The following is a 21,022-nucleotide window of genomic DNA, read 5'->3' as shown; positions in this document are numbered from 1 at the left end:
GCTGCTTCGGTGGCAGATGGTTTCAGGCAAGTGGAAGCCACGGTGCACCAGGGCCTTTGAGGGTCCTTTGGTTCTGTCATGAGAGCAAAAACAATCCAGAATAAGCTAAGAACATACACGATGAACAAGAGAGAGCGCAGTAGCAGGAAGACTAATTGTTTCATTACTTGGCATAAAATAAAAGCAGGAAGAGCAGCGGGTCATTAGATGGCTAACGAGGGGGTTTGTTGAGGAGGGACCTGTCAGTGTCTGGAGACCCAAGCGAGCCCAGGCTTGACCAAACCCTTCCGGGCAGGGCCTTGGCCGCCCTGGGTGCCAGGTGAGGTGTAGGCACAGGCCAAAGAGCCAACAGTGCTGCGGCAGCACACAGATGGCAACACCCAAACAGCAACACCCAAATGGCAACACCCAACTCCAACACCCAACTCCCAACACCTAAACCACAGCACCCAACCTCTAGCCCCCAATTGGCAACATGCAAATCCCAACATGCAAACTCCAACACCTAAACCACAGCACCCAAATTCCAATGCCCAAAGTCCAATGCACTTGGCCAGGGGCAGCTGGGTGGGCAGGAAGTGGTCACGCTGGTGAGGGAAGGTGACCCTGAGGTGGAATTGGTGCTGTGACACTGTGCACTGGAAACTCAGCTGTGAGGAGCTTTGTAAACTGCAGCATCCTCATCAAACTTTTATAAAGAATAATACAAAGTACATGGAGATAGGGCAGGGATGGGAGTGAAAGCCTGGACTCCGACCTTGGGAGTCCTTGGGCTGGGCACAGGCGTGTCCCCTGGCACCCCAGTAAATCAACAGGTGTGGTCATCGCCATACTATGAAATCCACCTTTAATTTTTAAAATTAACTTCATCTTTTCCCCGGGGGAGGGGCAGCTCAGGCAAGGGCCGCAGCCTCGGTGCTGGGCCCACGGCCCCACACATGAAGGTGCTCTCCATCCTGCACCGTTTCTGCGGGCAGAGCGGGAGGAGGCAGTGCCAGAAAATGCAAAAAGGAAAAACCGTGTCCCACCCGTGGCCAGGGAGAGAATACAGGAGGGGAAGCCTGGTCTGCGGCCGGCCCTGTGCAGCCCCCGGCGGCCAGCGTTGACCTCTGGGCTCCAGCAGGTGTGGCCCCCGGCCCAGAACAGGAGGGAGGGAAAGTGCCATGACCCTTTTCGGGTCATTCCCTCTGTCCTCTTTAGCCCCCTCAGGTCTCCATTCTGCACGTCTGAGACTCGGGGCCAGGGTTAAGACACTCGCTTGCACGGGACCCGACTTCAGTCTGATCCCCAGTACCCTGAGGAGTGTGTGAGCACAGCAGGGGGTGGCCCCAAAGCTGCAGCGCCCAGAAAATATACCCCTTAGAACCTTCTGTCAAGCGATACGCCCCAATTAGACGTAAAGATGAATCCCACTTGGCGATGTCAGTGATGTCTTAGCTGTGCAGGCAGGCATTTGGCCGTACACCTCTCGGTCCCGACGCTGAACATACTGCAGGCCAAAGATCAAGCTCTTTGGACTGTTAGAGCATTCGAGTATGAAATTTATGAATTTTGGAAGCACAGTGAAATCAGAAACTTTCCGAGTGCATGTTTTTAACAGGTGTCCGCTCCTAGGGCACCCATAATTCACACCACGCAGCAAATGTTTGAGCACATAGTTGCAGAATGATTCACGGCACATCGAATGGTTTCCCTTTGCTGCCCTGCTGCAGAATCAAGCACTTGGAATGGGACGAGGTGCCGGTTCCCGAGACAGTGGCTCCTCTCTTTGGGGATGGGGGACGGGGGCGTTCTTCCCACAGGCCCGCCCCCGGCTGTCCTGCCCTGTGCCCTGGTGGCCGGGTGGCGTCCCCGGGGACGGGCCTGCTCACGCGTCTCTGCCCCTTGGCCCGCAGCCATCACCCCGGACACGGCCCTGTCCCTGGAGGGCCGCGGGCGCCTGGATTACCACCTGAGCCAGGCCGAGAAGCGCGAGTACCTGCTGCGACGGGCCCTCCGGGGGGCCGCCCTGGAGCCCTTCGGCGTGAACAGCCTGGAGGTGAAATTCCGGACCAGGAGCGAGAACGGCGTGTTGGTCCACGTGCAGGGGAGCAGCGACTACACCACCGTGAAGGTCAGAGAGGGCCCCCGCTGTCCCGCACCCGACCCCCGGCGCTGCCCAGTGGGCCGTCGGTGGGGGGTTTCCATGCCGCACCCAGGGGTCGGGCAGCAGAGAGGGCTGGCGGGCACCCGTCTGTCCATCTGCCTCCAGGGTGATGATACTGTCCTCCTCCTTGGGAACAAAGCAAGAGAATGGGCTTTTCCAATAAAAAAATTCTCTCCAGTCATCACTCCCAGCACTGGCGATCCGTCCGTACTGACTGATGGCTGGAGAGGGGAGGGTTCTTCTCGATTCGCAACCCAGCCCAACCCCGTAAAAGTGAGCATCTCTGGAAGTCACACTGAGCAGAGCTTCAGCTAGGTCAGATGATTTTAAAGGGTATTTCCGGAGAACATAAAGCCATCAGCAAATGAGACGCTGTGCTGGAGAATCGTCGGATGAGCTCTGGGTATCCTATCCGTTCTTGGCATCCCTGACTCTATGTGTGAAGGAAAATCATTTTGTTTAGGAAGCGGGGGTTGGAGGGGAGGTGGGAAAAAGAGGGAAGAAGAGGGGGAGAGAGAGGGGGAAGAGAGAGAAAGCAGAACAAAAGGAAGGAAGGAGAGAAAGAAGGAAGGGAGGGAGAGAGGGAGGGAGGGAGGAAGTTGGCCTTTATTTTTTAAATTTTATTTATTTTTTTGGATTTTAGAAGACTGAGTTTATTTTTTGTATGACTTTTTTTTTTTTAACTTTTTGTTAGTGAAACACCATGAGGTACAGTTGTAGACTTACAAATTTTTGTGCTTGGGCTTCAGTTGTACAATGGTCAAACACCCATCCCTCCACCAGTGCCCAGTTTCCACCACCACGGGTCCCAGTCTCCCTCCCACCCTCCATCCCCCCCATCCCACCCTGCCTCTGTGGCAGGGCATTCCCTTTTGTTCTCTCTCTCCTATTGGGTGTTGTGGTTTGCACAAGAGGCAGTGGGTGCCATCATGTTTAGTCTATAATCTACTTTCCGTATGCTTCTCCCATCCTGGGAGGATCCTCCCAACACCTTTATTTGGTGTTCCCTTCTTTATCTGAGCTCCCTTTTCCCCTAGTATGTGTGGTTGGCCTCCAAACCATGGAGTAAAATTCCTGGTATTAATCTTCATCCACGCTTGGGCGTTAGTCTCCCATTTTGTTACTTTATGTTCCCCAGGTGAAGGCAATCTTCCTATGTCCATCCCTCTCTTTCTGACTCATCTCGCTTAGCATGATACTTTCCATGTAGTACCGAAGTTGGCCTTTAAGGAAGAGAGGAAGGAAGGAGGGAAGGAAAGGGCAAGGAAGGGAGGCGGGGAGACCCGGAGGGAGGGAGGTCAGGCCAGCCCACGGGTGGGGAAGGCTTCCGGGGGCACCTGTGGCTCACAGGGGAGAGACCAGCTCGCCCACTTCTGCTTTCTCTCCCGGGACTCCATCACCCAGGAACCCCTTTCTTCCCTTTGACTTGCTGCTTTCTGTCAGTGCCATGCTGAGCCTTATGTTTGCGACGGTTTTCATGTTCACTTTGGTGAATAGTAAGGAAACCAAGTTCAGGTTTCCTGCATTTTTTTCCACCTGTAAAATAAATGTTTATAAAATTTTTAAACGCTTAGTTCACAAAAAGATGTTATATGTAGGAAAAACAGGTTTAATTCATCCAGATTACTAAAAAATAAGAAACAGATGTTGGCCTTTAAACTCTGGGCTCTTTATCCTCAAAACTTCTCAGCCCGGAGTGAAGCGGGCGGTCAGGTCATACCTCCACGGCCTTGGTATGAAGCTGGTCTCTCTCGGCCCCCACTCATGGAGACGCTGAGTCCTCACCTCAGCTTGGGGCTCCCCGCCTGGTGCACTGGGGGATGGCAGAGACATGGGTGGAGGAGTGTTGCTGGCTGTGGGGTGTGGGTGTGGGGTGTAGAGTGTGGGGTGTAGGGTGTGGGGTGTGGTGTGTTTGTGGGTGTGGGGTGTAGGTTACGGGAACAGCCATGGATGCAGCAGCTGCCAGGGACACCTGGGCTCAGGTGTGATGCTGGTCCTTCTGCTCCCAGAAGCCGCCTGACAGGTCCTGGGGGTCTGCATCCAAGGCCCCATCTCAGGGAGGGCCGACTTGGGCGCCCCGAGCCCTCTCCTTCCCGGGCACCAGCCTGGCCTGGCAGGAAGGCGGGCGCTTGCCCTCCCTGCCCCGGCCCGGCCCCCAGAGCCCCTCCCTATCCCGGGCCCGGCCCCCAGCGCCCCTCCCTGCCTTGCAGATCAGGAACGGCAGAGTGCACTTCACGTCGGACGCGGGTGTGGCGGGGAAGGTGGAGCGCAGCCTCCCCGAGGCCTACGTGGCTGATGGGCAGTGGCACACCGTCTCCCTGGCGCGGAACGAGACGGCCACGGTGCTGTCCCTCGACCACCTGCACCGCCGGGACATCCTGCATGCCACGCAGGACTTTGGGGGGCTGGACGTGCTCACCATCTCCCTGGGGGGCATCCCGCCCAGCCAGGCCCACCGGGACGCCCAGACAGGTAAGGCTGAGTGCCGGGTGCTCGGAGGGCGGGGCCAGGGGCATGCGTGCCCCATGTGCTCACAGCTCCTCACGGCTGCCCACAGCGAGGCACACTCCTTCCCACACAGTCCTCCCCACCTGGTCCTCCCCACACGGTCCTCTGCCATCCTCCCCACACAATCCTCCCCACAGAGTCCTCCCCACAGTCCTCCCCATACAGTCCTCCAATGTCCTCTCAGAACATCCTCTCCACATGGTCCTCCACTGTGCTCCCCATACGGTCCTCCCCACACGTTCCTCCCCTAACGTCCTCTTCACACAGTGCTTTCCCACATAGTCCTCCCCAAACGGTCCTCACCCACACAGTCTTCCCCGTATGGTTCTCCAATGTCCTCTCCACATGGTCCTCTGCTGTCCTCACACGGTCCTCCCCCATACGGTCCTCCCCACACGGTTCTCCCCCAACGTCATCTCCACACGGTCCTTTCCCACACAATCCTCCCCATATAGTCCTCTGCCATCCTCCCCACATGGTCCTCGCCCACACAGTCCTCCCCATACGGTCCTCCCCGTATGGTCCTCCCCCAACATACTCCCTACGTGGTCCTCCCCCACACAGCCCTCCCCATATGGCCCTCCCCACAGGGTTCTCCCCCAGCGTCCTCCCCACATGGTTCTCTCCCATCATCCTCCCCACACGGTCCTCCTCCATGGTTCAATCTCCCCCCCCCCCCCCCATAGGTCCTACCCCCATAGTCCCATTGGGGATATGGGCCCGAGTGGAGCCACACGTGGGGAGTGGCTGACCGGCCACCCAGGCCTCCCAGGGGACTCAGTCTCAGAGAATGCAAATTGCAGCAGTCAGCCAGCGGCCGTAGGGCACCCTCCAGGGCCAGGCGTTGTGCTGTCCTGCCTGGCTAGCCGCGTGCCGGTCCGGGAATGCTGCTGTGTGGCTGACACTGGGCTTCCCCTGTCCTAGTCTCTGGGCCATACCTAGTGGTATCAGGGCTGAGCCCCAGCTCTGCTCAGGACTCGCTCCGGGTGGACCCAGGGGACCAGAGAGACGCGGGCACCCGACATGGTGTCCCCCACACGAGGCCAGTGCCCTCCCCGAACTCCCCCTCCAGCCCTTCTCAGCAGGAAGAGGTGGGCGGCTGGGGTACCAGCTCTGTTTGGGGCTGACCCGGGTTCAACTGCTGGCACTGAGGAGGCCCTGGAGAACGGCTGGGGTGGCCGCGGTGTTGCCGGCACCGCAGGCCACACAGCAGGTACCGCCAGCCTGGGCGATGCCCCCGAGCACTGCTCTGGGAGCCGTCTGTGCCCCAGAGCAGAAGGACAGCCTTCCTTCCCTGGCCATGCCCCGTCTGCCTCTGGACACCGAAGACTAAGGAGCTCCTGTGGACAGTGAGGGAGGCGGCAGGGAGGGGCGCTGCCCGCAGGGCCGCGGAGTTCCATCGGGGCACCCAGAGCAGTGTCGGGAGAGATCCCTGAGCACCGAGTCACCGAGTCAGACTCGGGCCTGAGCGCGCCGGGGTTGGCCTGGACTCGGGCCTGAGCGCGCCGGGGATGCCCAAACTCGGGCCTGAGCGCGCCGGGGATGGCCCAAACTCGGCCCCGGGCGCGCTGGGAGCGCCCAAACCAAGCACGAAAGCAGGGAGAGAGAGAGAGGGGGAGGTCCTCGGTGCGCGCGCGCGCGCGGGCCCCGCGGGACGCCGCCCGCTGACCCCAGGCCCTCTGCCGCAGGCTTCGCCGGCTGCGTGGCCTCCGTGCTGTACGGCGCCGACTCGCTGCCCTTCAGCGGGAAGCACCGGCTGGCCTCCATCTCCAGGACCGACGCGTCGGTGAAGGTGGGCTGCCGCGGCCCGAGCGTCTGCGCCAGCAACCCGTGCTGGGGCGAGCTGCTGTGCCTCGACCAGTGGCACGCGTTCCAGTGCGTGCCGCCCGGGGCCTGCGCCTCGCAGCCCTGCCTGCACGGCGGCCGCTGCGAGCCGGGCCCGGCCGGCGGCTTCTCGTGCAGCTGCCCCGACTCGCACACGGGCCGCGCCTGCGAGACGGCGCTGGCCTGCCTGGGCGTGCGCTGCGCGCCGGGGCGCGAGTGCCGCGTGGGCGCGGGCGGGCCGGTGTGCGCGCCGGGGCCCGAGCCGCAGGAGCCGTCGCTGCCGCTGTGGGCCGTGCCGGCCATCGTGGGCAGCTGCGCCACGGCGCTGGCCCTGCTGGTGCTCAGCCTGATCCTGTGCCACCAGCGGCGCGGCGCGCGCGCGCGCGCGCGGGCGGCGAGAAGCGGCCGCGGGCGGCGCCGGCCAAGCCGGCCAAGAAGCCGAAGAAGAAGAAGGGCAGCGAGAACGTGGCTTTCGACGACCCCGACCGCGCGCCGCCCTACGCCGACGACCTGACGGTGCGCAAGCAGCCCGAGGGCAACCCCAAGCCCGACATCATCGAGCGCGAGAACCCCTACCTGCTCTACGGCGACGCGCCGCCCGCCGCCGTGCCCAGCGCGCCGCCGCCCGCGCCCGAGCCCGACGTGGAGCACTACGACATCGACAACGCCAGCAGCATCGCGCCCTCGGACGCCGACGTGGTGCAGCACTACCGCCAGTTCCGCAGCCACGCGCCCAAGTTCTGCCTGCAGCGCCACAGCCCGCTGGGGCTGGCGCGCCAGTCGCCGCTGCCCTACCCGCTGCGCGGCCCGGCGCTGAGCCCCCGCGCGCGCCCCGCGCCCGCGCCGCTCTTCCGCGCCAGCCCCGCGCGCGAGCTGCTGCTGCCCGCGCCCGCCGAGCGCCTGGGCCGCCGCTCCAAGAGCCCCCCGGCGCCCGGCGCGCCCGGCCCGCGCCCCGGCAGCGCGGCGCGCGCGCGCCACCCCGGCGCGCTGGCCCCCGACGCCGCGCCGCCCGTCGGGCTGTCGCTGGAGGAGGTGGAGCGGCTGAACACGCCGCGCCCGCGCCACCCCCAGCCCGGGCAGCGCCGAGCACGGCCGCTCCTCGTCCTCGTCGGACGGCCGGCGCCCGCCCTCGCGCACGCGCAACCCCGCCGACGGGCTGCCCGCGCCCGAGTCCTCGTCGGACAGCGACTCGCACGAGTCCTTCACCTGCTCCGAGATGGAGTACGAGCGCGACAGGCCGGCCGCGCTGGCCTCGCGCGTGCCCAAGCTGGCGCAGCTGCAGGAGTCGGACGCGGACGACGAGGACGCGCCGGGCACGCGGCCCCGCGCGCGCCGCTTCCCGGGCCGCCGGCCCGAGCCCGCGCAGCCGCCGGGCCGCTTCAGCTGGGACCAGCTGCTCAACTGGGGCCCGGGCTTCGGCCACTACGTGGACGTCTTCCGAGACCTGGCCTCGCTGCCCGAGGGCGCGGCGCCCGAGGACGGCGGCGGGGGCGCGGCGGGGCCGCCGCCGGGCGCCAAGGACGCCGAGGCCGAGCAGTACCTGTGAGCGCCGCGGGACGCGCCGCGGGGACGCCCGCCCCGCTCCCGGGAGCCCCGCTCGCCCGGCGCGAAGATGCGCCGGGGCCGGGGCCCTCGTGGACGTTCCCCGGGGCTGTCTGCGAGGCCCTGCGTGCTGTCCCCGCCCGGCGCCCCCGCGCGCGCCCACCCGGCCCCGTGCGCCCACCCCGACCGCGGGCCGGCACCGGGTCCCACCAGCCCTGCCCATGCACGTCGCGTCCCGCAGCGCCGGCCCGCCCTGGGTCGCACTTTACAAAGTTCTTCCACTATTGGTGCCAAGTTCTGGCCCGAAGGTTGGGCCTGTGACCTCCGTCCGGCGCTGGGCACAGCGGGGCCACCTGTCCGCTCCGGTCCTGCTGCGGCCCGGCCCGGCCACCTCTGAAGATGTCCTCAGACGCGTTTTTAAGGTTATTTATTGAAAAAGTGGTGTTTTATGCTTGTGTAAGTAACATTTGAAACGAACCAGCCTAAACAAAGTCTGTGATTGGACTTCTTTTGCAACCATTTAACTTTTTTACCCCACGTACTGGTCTGTTGTTTGTGTAATTTATATAAAGTCAAGTCTCAACACCTTTTGCTTTCTGCCATTTTGTAGATTTTTTTTTAAATTCGTGTAAAAACTTTTTTTTTTTTTACAACCTAAGCTGTGTTTTTGATACTGATATTTTCCTATGCTGAATGGTTTTCTTACTTTCAGGGAAGGTAAGAAAAATAAAACCCCCTTTTTTACATTTGTTACTTATGTAACATTCATATTTTTCACATTTTGATATTTGTAACATACTGTATGCTTTCTACTTGTAAATGCCAACAATAGAATTAAAATATTTATTTAAAATGCTTTGTCCTTGCTGTCAGGACGTTGAGAGCAGCTTTCTCCCAGTGTGGTGGGAGCTGGTCACTTAGGGGGGTGTGGAAGGGGTCGAGGGCAGGTGTCTCCACAGATCCTTGGGGCTCGTAGGTGTCTGTGATTGGCTCAGCTGGGTCCCAGGAAACCGAGTCTTCGCCATGAGTGGAGTTGGAGGCAGGCCTGGGAGCCCTGGGGTGGACTCCGAGGGCTCTGTCCTCCTGCAAACCTGTGGGCCCCTGAATCGGGGTCCTGCCCTTGTCCATCTGCCCGTCCCCACCCACCGTACCTCTGCTTCCACAGGTGGGGCATCCCACTACAGTCCTCTGGAGACTCTCCACACCCACACACCCCTGGGTTTGCCCGAAGTTTTGCTCCCACTTCACTGGGAAACGCTGTGGGAAGTAGCAGCTGGAGACAGTCCTGTAAGGGTGGTGGGAAGGCGGAGGGTGTGGGGAGGGGCTTCCTCCCCCACAGCCACCTGGAGTCAGCTCCGCACCCCAAGCCCACCAGACGTGATTTCTGAGCAGTCGGGTGTGATTCACAAAGAGCCCCACGCCCCAAATCAAAAGCAAGATGGGTGGATGGGCTGAGAGGGGAGGGTTCTCTCTCCCGGAAGCCGGTAGAGTTTGGGACACAGCCTTGAGCCCCGGGACGCTCCAACGAGTGAGGCTCTGCCTTGTGTCTGCAGACCTGGTTCCAGCCCTGTCACCGTGAGCATAGTAGCGAGCCCTGAGCACAGCCAGTCCGAGCCCCGAGCACCGTGGGGCACTCGGAGATGACAGGAGGCTGTGGCATCAGCTGGTCCCCTGAATCTTCCCTGTAACTGTGTCTATCGCTGCTCTGAGGTCTGTTTGCAATTACAGAATTTAGATCCAGGGGATGTTGAGATGCTTAATTCTCCCCGGAGAGCAAAACAATTTTTGTTTTGAGTTATATGATCAGCACGCTTCCCCAACTCAGTCCTTAAATTCATAATATTAAAATTCATGGAGAAAACCCTCAAATTCACAGGGAAGAATTGAATCCCGCTGACTTGTAACAGGTGACGGAAACAGAGAACATTTGATCAGTGTCTTAGCAACGTCTCTAGACCGTATTATCAGACTATTATCATTTAGATTAGACCCACATTTTATTTCCTGGTCGGAAACAAACAAGATCACATTATTCAATGACAAAGTGCAGCTGACATATATCTCTACCGCTGTATTAAAACATGTTGCTCAAGTAACCCTCCCCCGTGCGGACGCCTGAGCACCCTCAGCCTGGGTGGGCTTCAGAACTCGCCGGTGGTGCCATAGGACTGTGTCCAGAGACACCAGGTGTGGCAGGGCAGAGCAGCAGCCCCTGACTCTGGCCACGCAAGGCACACCCCTGTCGCCCACACGCAGCTGGGAGACACAGGGACCACTCCTCTGGCCCACATGCACCTACAGAGGCACGGGGACCGTCCCTCTCGTCCACATGCCCCTACGGAGGACCAGGACCCTCATTTCCTGCCCCTCCCCCCATGAGGGTCTCCAAGGGGTGGGAACAGCAGCATCTACGACACAGACCAACCCCTGTCTGGACAGCTCGGAAGCCTGTGACCCTCGCTCTCACGCTGCCAGGCCAGGGGCAGTGGCTGGGTACCGGCGAATTCTCACTCAGAGTCAAAACTACGCAGACTCTGAATCAGCCCCAGGGTTGGGGGTGGGGGGCGGACGTGAAGGCTTGGGTTCCAGAGCAGGGACTGGTCGTCAGGACCCTCGGCGAGGTGTTGGCCGCCTGCCTTACAGTGACGCCCACGGCTGGACCCACTCTCGTCCCACTCATCTGCCGGCAGACCCGCAACTGGGTGCTCCCCTGAGCCACACGGCAAACGTGCACGGGAGCCGGAAGTGCATCTCTGCTGAGCCTCTAAGTTCTTCCTCCCCTTGCCCTCGTGCCGCTTCCGGAGCGGGGCTGCAGGGAGCGTGAGCACCGAGGGGAGGCTGCCTTTCTCCCTGGGACCCCGCTTTCTCCCCTTCCCCCCCCAAACTTCCCGACAGTGGCCAGCCCACCCACAGCCAGGGCTGCGGAGCTGAGCAAAGTGCGAGCAGCTTCGAACTCCAGGTTCCTCCGAAGACATTCTTAGAGCCGAGTTCCAATGAGGCTGTTAAGTGGTGTGGAAATTGCGGAATGATCATTTATATTCCTTTATTACTTTCATCAGAGTATTCCACTGAAATCGCTGAGCCTCTAAGTACCGTGAATATATTAATATGGAAAGTCATCATTTGGCTTTTATCCCCCGACGGATGGAAGCGAGTTGGGATGGATGCGGCTGCTCCTTGCAGAGGTACGCCAAGCCAGCTGCTGCCTGAATTATTAACACTCCCACCAAACCCACGAGCTGTTGTTGCTTTTCCTTTGGTAACAATTAAGAAGCTCCAATTGGTGGATTCTCCCTCTTCCTGTGATACAAGTTTGATTTACTCGCTATCATTAAAAACTGTATTGCAGAGAAACATATTAAAATATTCAACAGAGGGTAATTAGCTGTCTTTGTTGTGTATGCAGTAATAACGCTCAAAACTACTTCTAAATCTAGAGAATAAACTCAGGCCAGAGCAGAATAAGCGGCTTGCCTGAATTCAGCAGTTAATTCCGACAAGTCAGTGACTTACGGCCCCCTGCAGACATTCCTGCCTCTCCCAACTCTCTGATCGCTCAGTCTTCTAACCAATAACAGAACTGGAATTACGGAATCCTCTTTTGCCAGACATAAATTTCCCCAGGGACCCTCATCGCAGGGTGGAATGTTCAGCAAGGCAGCAGACAGAGTGAGAGAAGGTATGTGGAGTCAATGAAACAGAACTGAGACTTGCCAATCAGTCGTGTTGTGGAGAGCATCAGGACACCAGGCACCAGAGCTGAGGACTCACATCCTTCTGTCAAACTGCCCCTTTTGTCAAAGGGGACACTTGGGCAAAGGACACAGTTCCATCCTAGTGCTAGCAGAGTGGTCCCTCATTTAGTGGGAAATGGGTCTCCAAGTCACAGATGCATTTTGAGTCTGCTGAGGTCCAAGAGCTGGTGGCAAACTAGAGGTGCACAAGCCAAAATATCTGCTTGGTGTGTTTTCAGACTCTCTGGATAACTTCCAGCCTCTTCACAAAGGTCTGAGGTTTATAAGAAAAATAGATGAAGAGATGCAAGTCAATAAGTTGAAATTCATGGAGACTAGGGTCCCCCTGCCTGAAAAGTCTGGTGTGCTGTCAGGAGCGGGACAAACACACACACACACACACACACACACACACACACATGCACACACATACACACACGCACACGCACATGTGCGCACACACATACACGTATGTACACGAACATACACGTACACGCACACTCACACATGCGTACGCACACACACACACACATGCCGATGCCTACGGCCTAACCCCATGACTGCACTAAGAATCCCCGTACGCTCCTCCAAGTTCTACAGATCCTGAAGTTTCTGGGCCACGGGGCAGCACACGGGACCATGGGACACCTCCAAATCCCACTAGCACTGAAATTCTGTAGGAACACACTAAGTTAGATGATAAAGCAACGTAGAAGACAACAAAACTCAACAAACGAAAACAAGAACAGGCAATCAACTAGCTCCAGGCAGCTTAGTAAGTCCCAGACAAGGACTCAACACCCCTCCCCCTCCTCCCGCTCCTCTCCCCTCCCCCACGCTCCCCTCCCCTACTCCTCCCACTCCCCATCCCTCCCCCTCCCCTCCCTCCACTCTCCCCTCCCTTATTCTCCTTTCTCCCCTCCCCCTCCCCCCTTCCCCCTGTGGAGGTTCCGCTGCTCTCCAGGGAGCCTCTGAGCCCTGGGTTCCAGAGCCGCCTGCAGGTCACCGAACTCTGTTTTCTTTACCCACAGTGTGGAAAGAAGCCCACCCCGTGCCAGCCCACCACGTCTGCGAGGCCCCAGCAGTGACTTCAGAACCCATAACGCATTTTTCAGGAAGGCCAGGAAAACCCATTAGGGAGATTAATTCGTCTTTGGAAAGTCTACCTGTCTCGCAGAGGCGTTCCTCCTGCTCGGCCTCTGCCGCGCCCAGGGCCCGCGTGCAGACGGCTTCAGCAGGGCTGGGCGGCCACTCAGGGCCGGTACAGTCCCCCTCTCGGGCAGGCCCTGGACGTCAGAGGGACACTTGTGTGTTGTGAGTCTCCAGAGCACGACGGTGTGGCTCTCACCCTCTCCAGCCCGGCTACTGTGCCTCCACCCTCACTCTTCGAGAACATTCTAGAAAGAAGTGGTGGGGGCTGTGGGCACTGCTTGCTGGGCGCTGTGTGGGGCGTGGCTCGGGGACCCAGGACAGGTGTGTTCGCGCAGGGGCTGGGGTGCAACGTTCGCCTCACGGGAGCATAGGGATGGGTTCTACTCAGGGAGAAATTCCTCCCTCTGGGCCCAGGGTGCAGGGCCCCACCTTGGGGTGGCTCACCTGGGCCTGTGGGCACCCAGGAGGAAGAGGGGCACCAGCACTGTCTCCTCGCGGTGCTCACTCCCGCCAGCTGCTGGGCTGTGGTGCATTTTCCAGGATGGGTGGGATGGGGCGGGAGGGAGCAGGGGACCCCGTGCCGGATCACGGGGATCTACATGAAGGCCGAACCGCAGACACGGAAAGTCACACGTTGCTTTTCCAGGGCTGAAATGCTTCCGGTAAATACACGCACCGCACACGTCACTGGGCTATCGCGGCTTTGATCTTTAAAAGAAGCAAAGATGGGGAGCGGGGAGGTGGCGGCCTGAGAGCTGCTGGGCGGGCGGGAAGGGCCCTTCTCCCTGGTCTCCCCAGGGACTGTCACTCCAGCAACCGCATCACCTCCCGGGGCTGCCCATTGGAGGATGGCAGACCCTCCTGGGGTCCCTTACCGACTCCCTCTCCCACTGCCCGGCTCTGCCGTCAGGCGGCATTCCAGCCCACCCCCTGTCTGGGTTCTTCTCCCGCGAGGTGGCCTCCCTCCCACCCCCTCTCTGCACAGACCCCACCGGTCTGGAGCTCCTGGGCTGTGCCCTGAGAGACTGTCCCCTCTGAGATGTCAGCGTGGAGGGGCTCCCCTCCCCCTGCCTTCGTGGTCCACGACACGGCGGGGATCTGGGCCCCCGTTGGTCCTCACTCCCTCTCCTTGGTTAGAGATGGGGCCTCAGAGGCCGGTTGCCAGCCAGGGTGAGGCTGGCTGGATCCACGAGCGTGTCCTGGCGCGCATGGACTCTCAGGGAAGGTTCCAGACCTCCAGTCATTTAGTGCTCGGGCGGAGAGACGCACAGGACACCTCGACAGTGCAGGTAGGCTCCAGGCCCGCCTGGCTCGGGGTCGGACAGGCTGATAGCGCACGTGTCCATCTCTGCGAATGGCGCGTCATGGGGTCCCTCTGCTCCACGCAGGTCGGGACCAGGCTGAGGTTTCTCCAGCCAGGAAGTCACAGGAGCCGAGGGCGTGCACCCACGGGGCACGAAAGGGGTCAGGAGCAGACGCCAGGACTGTCCTGGGAGACCTGCGTGGGCACCGGGAGAGCACAACGCCGCACCTTGTCTTTCTTGCACACAGGGAGACCGTGAATCCACTCGACAAGGCTGCCACTGACTCAGGGGCATTTGCCTGGCTAGGAATGAGCCACAAGACCCCACTCACGGACCCTGGGGCACCCGTAGTGCTCGGCCTCTTGGCACCCATCCGGGTCACTGAAGACGTCGCTGCCACTCCCAGCTGCACCCCGCATACCCCCACAGGGTAAGAAGGTGGTTCTGAGTCTGCTCCACGTGTGGATGCCTGAGAGCCGTGCAAAGGCCGGCGGACACTTCCGTGGACTAACCCCTTCATCCAGCCTACGTTTCCTTACTGCGTCATTAACAGTCTCCCAGCAGCAACACGGACACGCAACCAAGAGCTGAGACCCACACTCACTCAGCTCGGCAGTGTGGGGGTCGCTACTGGGGGGGATGGGGTTCAGCTATTTGCCGAAAAGCATCAGGAAAGTGTCAGTCGGAGCTCTGAGGAGTCTGAACTCTGGGGGGGGGGGGGGGTTTGGGTCAGACGGGAGCAGGGTCTGGGCACACAACAGGGCATGTCCAGGAAAGAGAGTCTGTGAGATTCGACGGGTATGCACTGAGAATAGTGTCAGGGATGATTTTGATAGGAGATTAAACTATGGATCTGAGCTGCTGGACAGTGGCGAGTGATCACATTGCACCAGGTTTATTCCACCGTTGTACAATTTGTCCTGGAAAGTGAGACCTTGAAGGGTTATAGTCTATTGTGAGTTTAGAGTAGCTGCCAAGAAATTCCTAAAACGACAATGAACTTGTGAGGCTGAGGGGGTCCAGACCAGAACGTTTGGGAAGTCTTGGAGAGAAAGCATTCACAAAACTTCACAGGACTGTAAAATATTTATCTTTCAGTTATCAGTAACTCTGAGATCAAAACACTAGGCAGCTTTAACTTTTTCTTGTTATTGAATATTTGAGGCATTTTTTTTTTATCAAGAAGGAACTAGAAAGTCAGTTGTTTTTTAAATTAAGTACATGGAATTAAAAATATTTATTTTTAAAATTTAATCGCAGCGATATACACAGCTACAAAGTTGTTCATGATTGGATTTCAGTCATCAATGTCCCAACACCCATCCCTGCTCCCAGTATCCTCTCCCTCCCCCCTACCTCTATGGCAGGCACTTAAAAAAATCTAACAACAACAACAGCAATAACAACAAAACCCAGAAACACTTCAGGAAGTTTCACTAAAATTTCAATGAAAAATTTAAAAATAAAATGAGTTAATCTTAAATGACATATTCAGTAGAATCAAAGTCCTTAATTTGATTTTTAGAGATGAAATTGAATTATTGAGTTCTCTAATTTAATCCAGAAATGGCTTCCTCCATCACAAAGAAAGTATGCTCTCTTCTGAGTAGCCTGAACAACTCCCCTATGTGGTTTTCCTTAATACCGTGCATACAGAAATTTTATAAATTTCAATGAAATCCGAAGCCCTACCTTTAACTGATATTTATGTCCAGTAGCAAGTAAAATACATTTTTGTTGTTGTTGTTGGGGATAGTGGGGAATCTTTATCACGAGCAGAGAAATTTCACAGAAGCTTTTCCTTCTGGGTTTCTTTCCTCCATGTAATCAAACACAGCTGGTTGGTACAAGATGGAATGGTTGTCTCTTTCCTGATGTTTGTTGGAATGTAAACTAAGGGCTGTTAGTCCAGAGTCTCCCTTCAAAGTGGGCTTTGGGGCCCTGGCTAATCGAATAGAGCTCAGGTCTATGCCTGGACCTTACACCGCCACTGAGTCCCTCTTGGTTTCCATCCGCTCGCTTTTTCCCTTTCAGAAGTCATCTTTGACTTGTATCCAGTTTCCATGAAACCCCTCAGTCCCACGTGAATTGTCACTCACAAGGTTTATTTGATTTGACCAATTTGCAGACGTCCCTGAGGCTGAAATGTGCCGCTGGAGCTCCCCAGGCCACGGGGAGTGAGTGTTTTGGAGAACATTTGGGATGCAAAGTGAGATGGAAGCCCTCAGCCCTCCAGCCGAGCTCCAAAGCTAAACCCTCAAATTCTCTCAGAGACTCACATCCCCTCGTCATTTTACATTTAAAAATGCTGTGCGGCTCAGGGGCCGGAGAGAGAGCGCAGTGGGCAGCACACCTGCTGAGCACGAGGCTGACCCTGGCTCTCGAGATGGCCCGGAGCATCTGGAATCAGCCCCGAGCGCCGCGGGCTATGGCCCAGAAACTAGCAACAACAAAAATGCCGCACAACTTAGAACCATTTTTGTCTTTGTTTTCCCAGTCGCTAGGCACCCTCGAGACATGGCCCTTGTGTCGGGCAGTCATGGGCAGTGCTCCTGGCTTGACCCTTGCTGTGGGCTCTGGTTACCTTTGCTGTGGCTTCTGGCTACACTCCATAGCTCTGCAGTTTCAGTAAGATATGAAACTGAGGCCGAGATGCTTCCAAAGGAACAATGGCATGTATTCCATTCCTGTCCTTTCTTCTTAAATTTTATTCTTAATTATAGCACCGTGATCTGCCGAGTTGTTCATAATAGCGTTTCAGGCACACAGTGTTCCAATACCCACCTATGACCAGGGCGGGTATCTGCCCACCAAAGCCCCCATTTCCTCCAGCACGCAGCCTGACTCCGGCTGGGTACATTTTGAAGTTTGCTTATGGCAGTTTGGGTCTCCTGCTTACGGTACTGTTGGGTCGTGGTTCAGATACAGACACAGAACTCAGATCTACACAACCCAAGTGCTGTGCTGGAGACTCTGGCCCCGTGACCGCCCATCTTGTCTTTTGCTTTTGTTCTTTGGACCACACCTGGCTCTGCTCAGGGCTGACTCCTGGCTCTGTGCTCGGCATTCCTGGTGCGGCTCGGGGGACCTCACAGGGTGTCGGGAATCGAACCTGGGTTGGCTGCGTGTAAGGCAAGCCCCTTCCAGCGGCTCTGTCTCCGCAGCCGGTCTCTGCCTCCGCTTCCCCACCCTCTGGCTTCTTCTCTTCCTGCCTCTTCTCATCTCTGTTGCACTTTTTCTTTGACAATACAGCATGTGACTTCACTGCAGATTCAAGAAAGTCACCGGAGGGAGAGCAGAGAGCATTTTCTTGCATCGGCGGGTGGCCCTGATGTATATGATTCCGCTCTGTGAGTCTGATTGTGCGTCTCAGGCTGGCATCCACGCCTTCAAGGCCCACCCCGCTCCTCCCTCATGCCTCTGCAACACAGGAATTCAGAGCATTGAAGTCGTTCCTTCTTCCTCTGGCTCAGTCTGAATGCACATCTCCAACGGGAAGAAGGAGCCTATTCTGCTTATTGCCACACTGATAACCCAGGAAACACCGAGAACGGGTGGAGACACAGTGCCACCAGGAGATGGTTCCTGGTTCAGAACGTAGCTGGCCTTGAGGGTAAGAGGCACCGAGAAAGCCCGCAAGGACGGGGCTCAAGTGAGACGTGAGAGTGAGTCTGTGTGAGGGAAGGCCTGTCCGAGGGGGCAGGCGCAGAGAGCGGAAGGAAGTGAAAGTCAGTCTCCGAGGGAGCCCCCCTGAGAGGGCAGGCTGAGGACGGACTCCGAAGCTCACTTTGCCACGTCGCCCGGGCTTGGCCGCTTCTGGGAGAGCTGAGAGCCACTGTGCAGGGATTGGCGTGTATGTTTCTAGAAGACTGCAGCGTGAGTGCGCTGCCCCCTCACCACCCCCCCCAGGCACTTGTGGGCACAGGCATGATGCTCCGCCCGAGGGCCCCTCAGGGCCGGGCACCATCAGGTCCACCGTAGTGGCCTGGGGTCGCTCGGCCGCGTGCCCCTGCCATATTCTGGGGAAACTCGGAAACACAGCGTGGGCGTGCGAGTGTTGGTCTCTGGTTCTGTAAACTGTCCAGGGAGAAGCCGAGTGAGGAACGGTCTGAGGGGGCCTGTGGCAGAGGCGCAGGCTCTGGCCGTCCCTGCGTGGTGACGGTCATTCGGAGTCGTTGCCTCTCCAGCCCCTCAGCTTCCTGAGTCGTAAACGTGAAGGAGAAAGGTCTGAGGGACACGTGACCAGGGAGACCCAGAATCAAGCTGGCGATGAGAGGCCAGGGTGAGAAAACACCCGAGCATGTGCGCACGCGTGTGTGAGCACTTGGGTGTGCATGTGTGTATGCACGCATGTGTGACATGTGCACAGAGCACGTGTGAGCAGAGGGGTGTGTATGTGGACGTGCACATTCATGGGATCCCATGAACACAGTACATGCATGAGTATGTGGGTGTATTTATGCATGTATGTGTGTATGTGTGATCACATGTGGACAGAGCACATGTGTGAACAGACGGGTGTGTGGGTAGGCATGCACATTCGTGTGGTCACGTGTTCAGGTACACTGGTGGGCATACGGTTGTGCGTATGTGTGTCCATGTGATCACATGGACACACGTGTAAGCAGATAGGTGTGCATGTGTGTGTGCACGCACCTTCATGTGATCACTAGCTGACAGTACACATGTGAGCAAACAGGGTGTGTGCATGTGAGCTGTTGGGAGTGCACGTGTGTGCACGTGTGCACATTTGTGTGGTTCCACGTGCACAGTACACGCGCCCATTGCATGTGTGCATGTGCTGCGTGCACGCCTCTCTGAGACTGCGAACACACACAGGTGTGCGTATGTGTGTGTTTGAAGCGACACAGACAATTTGGGGTTTTAGTGTCAAGCTCTGTACAATTTCTGGGATTATCGATTGCTGGGTTTGTAGCCTCGAGCAGATAATTTAACATTTCTGTGCTTCAGTTTCATGTTTGTGAACAGATGTGACAACGAGGAAGTCCGTTTGATGAGCTGGCTCTGTTGATACGTCGATATGTGATTGTGATCCGTTGGTAACAAGCCCCGAGCTTTGCTCAGTCCAACTCAGTGTCCATGGACACTCCATCAGCTCCGGAGAAGCACAAACGTTTCTTGATTTCCCCAAGTGCTCTATTCCAGAATTCCCCGTTTTAATTGGAAGAGCCCCCATATGTTGCTAATTCTATTTGTTCTGGCTCATCGAGCAGTTTATAGATGTGGTCCGAGCGTGTGGATAAAGTCTTACTATTTCTATTAGCTCAGTCAAGTAATTGCGAACGTGGAAGATTCGTTATTTTACCATTTTGAACGCTGCTAAATGGTTTTCATCCAAATTTAATTTACCTTATGGCTTTTGTGAGGGACCTAGGGAGGGTAGGTGTTTGTGGTTAATTCTTCCGAAACCTGTGGTCTTGGATATAAAATTACTCTCATCACCGAGTGTAATTACTCCATTATCTCTTCAATTAAACTCATTATGATGGAATGAACTGGACATCTTTAAATTTCTTGTGGCTTTTCTTGCATTTTCCTTAAAGTACTAACCATAAGGAGATCTCATTTGGAATGAGATCTACAGATAAATGGCAATAATTTTATCACAGTTGTTAGCAGAGAGTTCAAACTCTGAGTAGATGTCTTTTTTTCCCCTAGCCCACCTGGTGGTGCTCAGGACTCACTCCTGGGTCGGTGCTCAAGGGTCACTCATGGTGGGCTTCAGGGCCCATGTGTGGTGTCTGGAATTGACCCTGGGCAAGGCGAGCCCCCTGCCGTTGTGCTATGGGCCGGCCCCAGACGGAGCTTCTTAAGAAGATGCGTGTGGAAGGGGGAGCCTGTACCTGCCACCCAACCTGCCCACTGCCCGGGCACCTGCAGGCCCCAGCTCCGGTGTGAGGGTTCCAGGTACCAAGTCACAGGAAACTCAGGGACAAGAAGGCACTGATCCGAACCCTCAGTGCAGCGTGAAGGTGGGGCTGGGGGTAGCGGCATTGAAGAGAATCTTCTGGAACCCCAAAGTGGCGTGTCCCCGTATCCCAGTAAGAGAGGCGTGTTCCAGAATCACAACAGGAGTGGCATGTTCCCCTATCACACGAGCACTGGCACGTCCCAGTCTAACAAGAGAGAGGCGTGTCCCCGAGTCACAAGAGGATCGAGCCGTGTGTCCACCTTGCCTCCACCTCTTGGCCTCGCCTGGCACCTGTCGGCTGGTGCTGACATTTGTATTCATGAAGACGCACCCAGGTGCCAGCCACTTGGGATGTGTTAGCATCCACGTATTAAAGATGCTGGAATACCCCCCCCCCTCGCCGCCCAGGTCCAAATTCCTCTCCTCTCCATTATGTGCTCCAGGTACGGGGGATAAGGCTTCCGACTGGCAGAGGTCATGTAGACGACCTTGAGACTATTTGCAAAAAGCTCAGTGAAGACGAGCTCCAGGAACCGAGGTGGGAAGGGTTAGAGGCGTGTAAGAGGAGTTCTTGCTTATTCTACTCTTTGTTTCAGATAATTCAGACAATGTCCCCATGTGCCACGATCTCTCACTCATAGCTTCCAGGTGAGCTTGTTATATATTGCATTCTTTGTTAGCAATGCAATATAGCACAGATATTAATCAGTCTGCAACCGTCAGGTGAAAGGAAATATCTTTATCATTTTTTTTTTTGCTTTTTTGGGTCACACCTGGCGATGCACAGGGGTTACTCCTGGCTCTGCACTCAGGAATTATCCCTGGTGGTGCCTGGGGGACCATATGGGATGCTGGGAATTGAACCCAGGTCAGCCGCATG

At 57.2% G+C, this 21,022-nt stretch overlaps 1 protein-coding gene across 1 annotated transcript in view; it reads left to right on the top strand.

Moving 5' to 3' along the window:
* The window catches only part of FAT4 (FAT atypical cadherin 4), a 72,844-nt gene extending 65,710 nt beyond the window's left edge, over window positions 1-7,134 (top strand). Inside the window, exons 15-17 of the mRNA XM_056134525.1 lie at window positions 1,896-2,113; window positions 4,357-4,618; window positions 6,343-7,134. Of these exons, the coding sequence (XP_055990500.1) occupies window positions 1,896-2,113; window positions 4,357-4,618; window positions 6,343-6,992 (1,130 nt within the window). The 3' untranslated portion in view covers window positions 6,993-7,134. The remainder of the gene's footprint in view (window positions 1-1,895; window positions 2,114-4,356; window positions 4,619-6,342) is intronic.
* The last annotated feature ends 13,888 nt before the right edge of the window (window positions 7,135-21,022 follow it).

Source organism: Sorex fumeus, unplaced genomic scaffold (assembly GCF_029834395.1).
Source record: "Sorex fumeus unplaced genomic scaffold, SorFum_2.1 ptg000099l, whole genome shotgun sequence".
NCBI lineage: Eukaryota > Metazoa > Chordata > Mammalia > Eulipotyphla > Soricidae > Sorex > Sorex fumeus.
The sequence above is the reverse complement of the archived record's forward strand: the minus strand, read 5'-3'. Positions and strand labels throughout refer to the sequence as shown.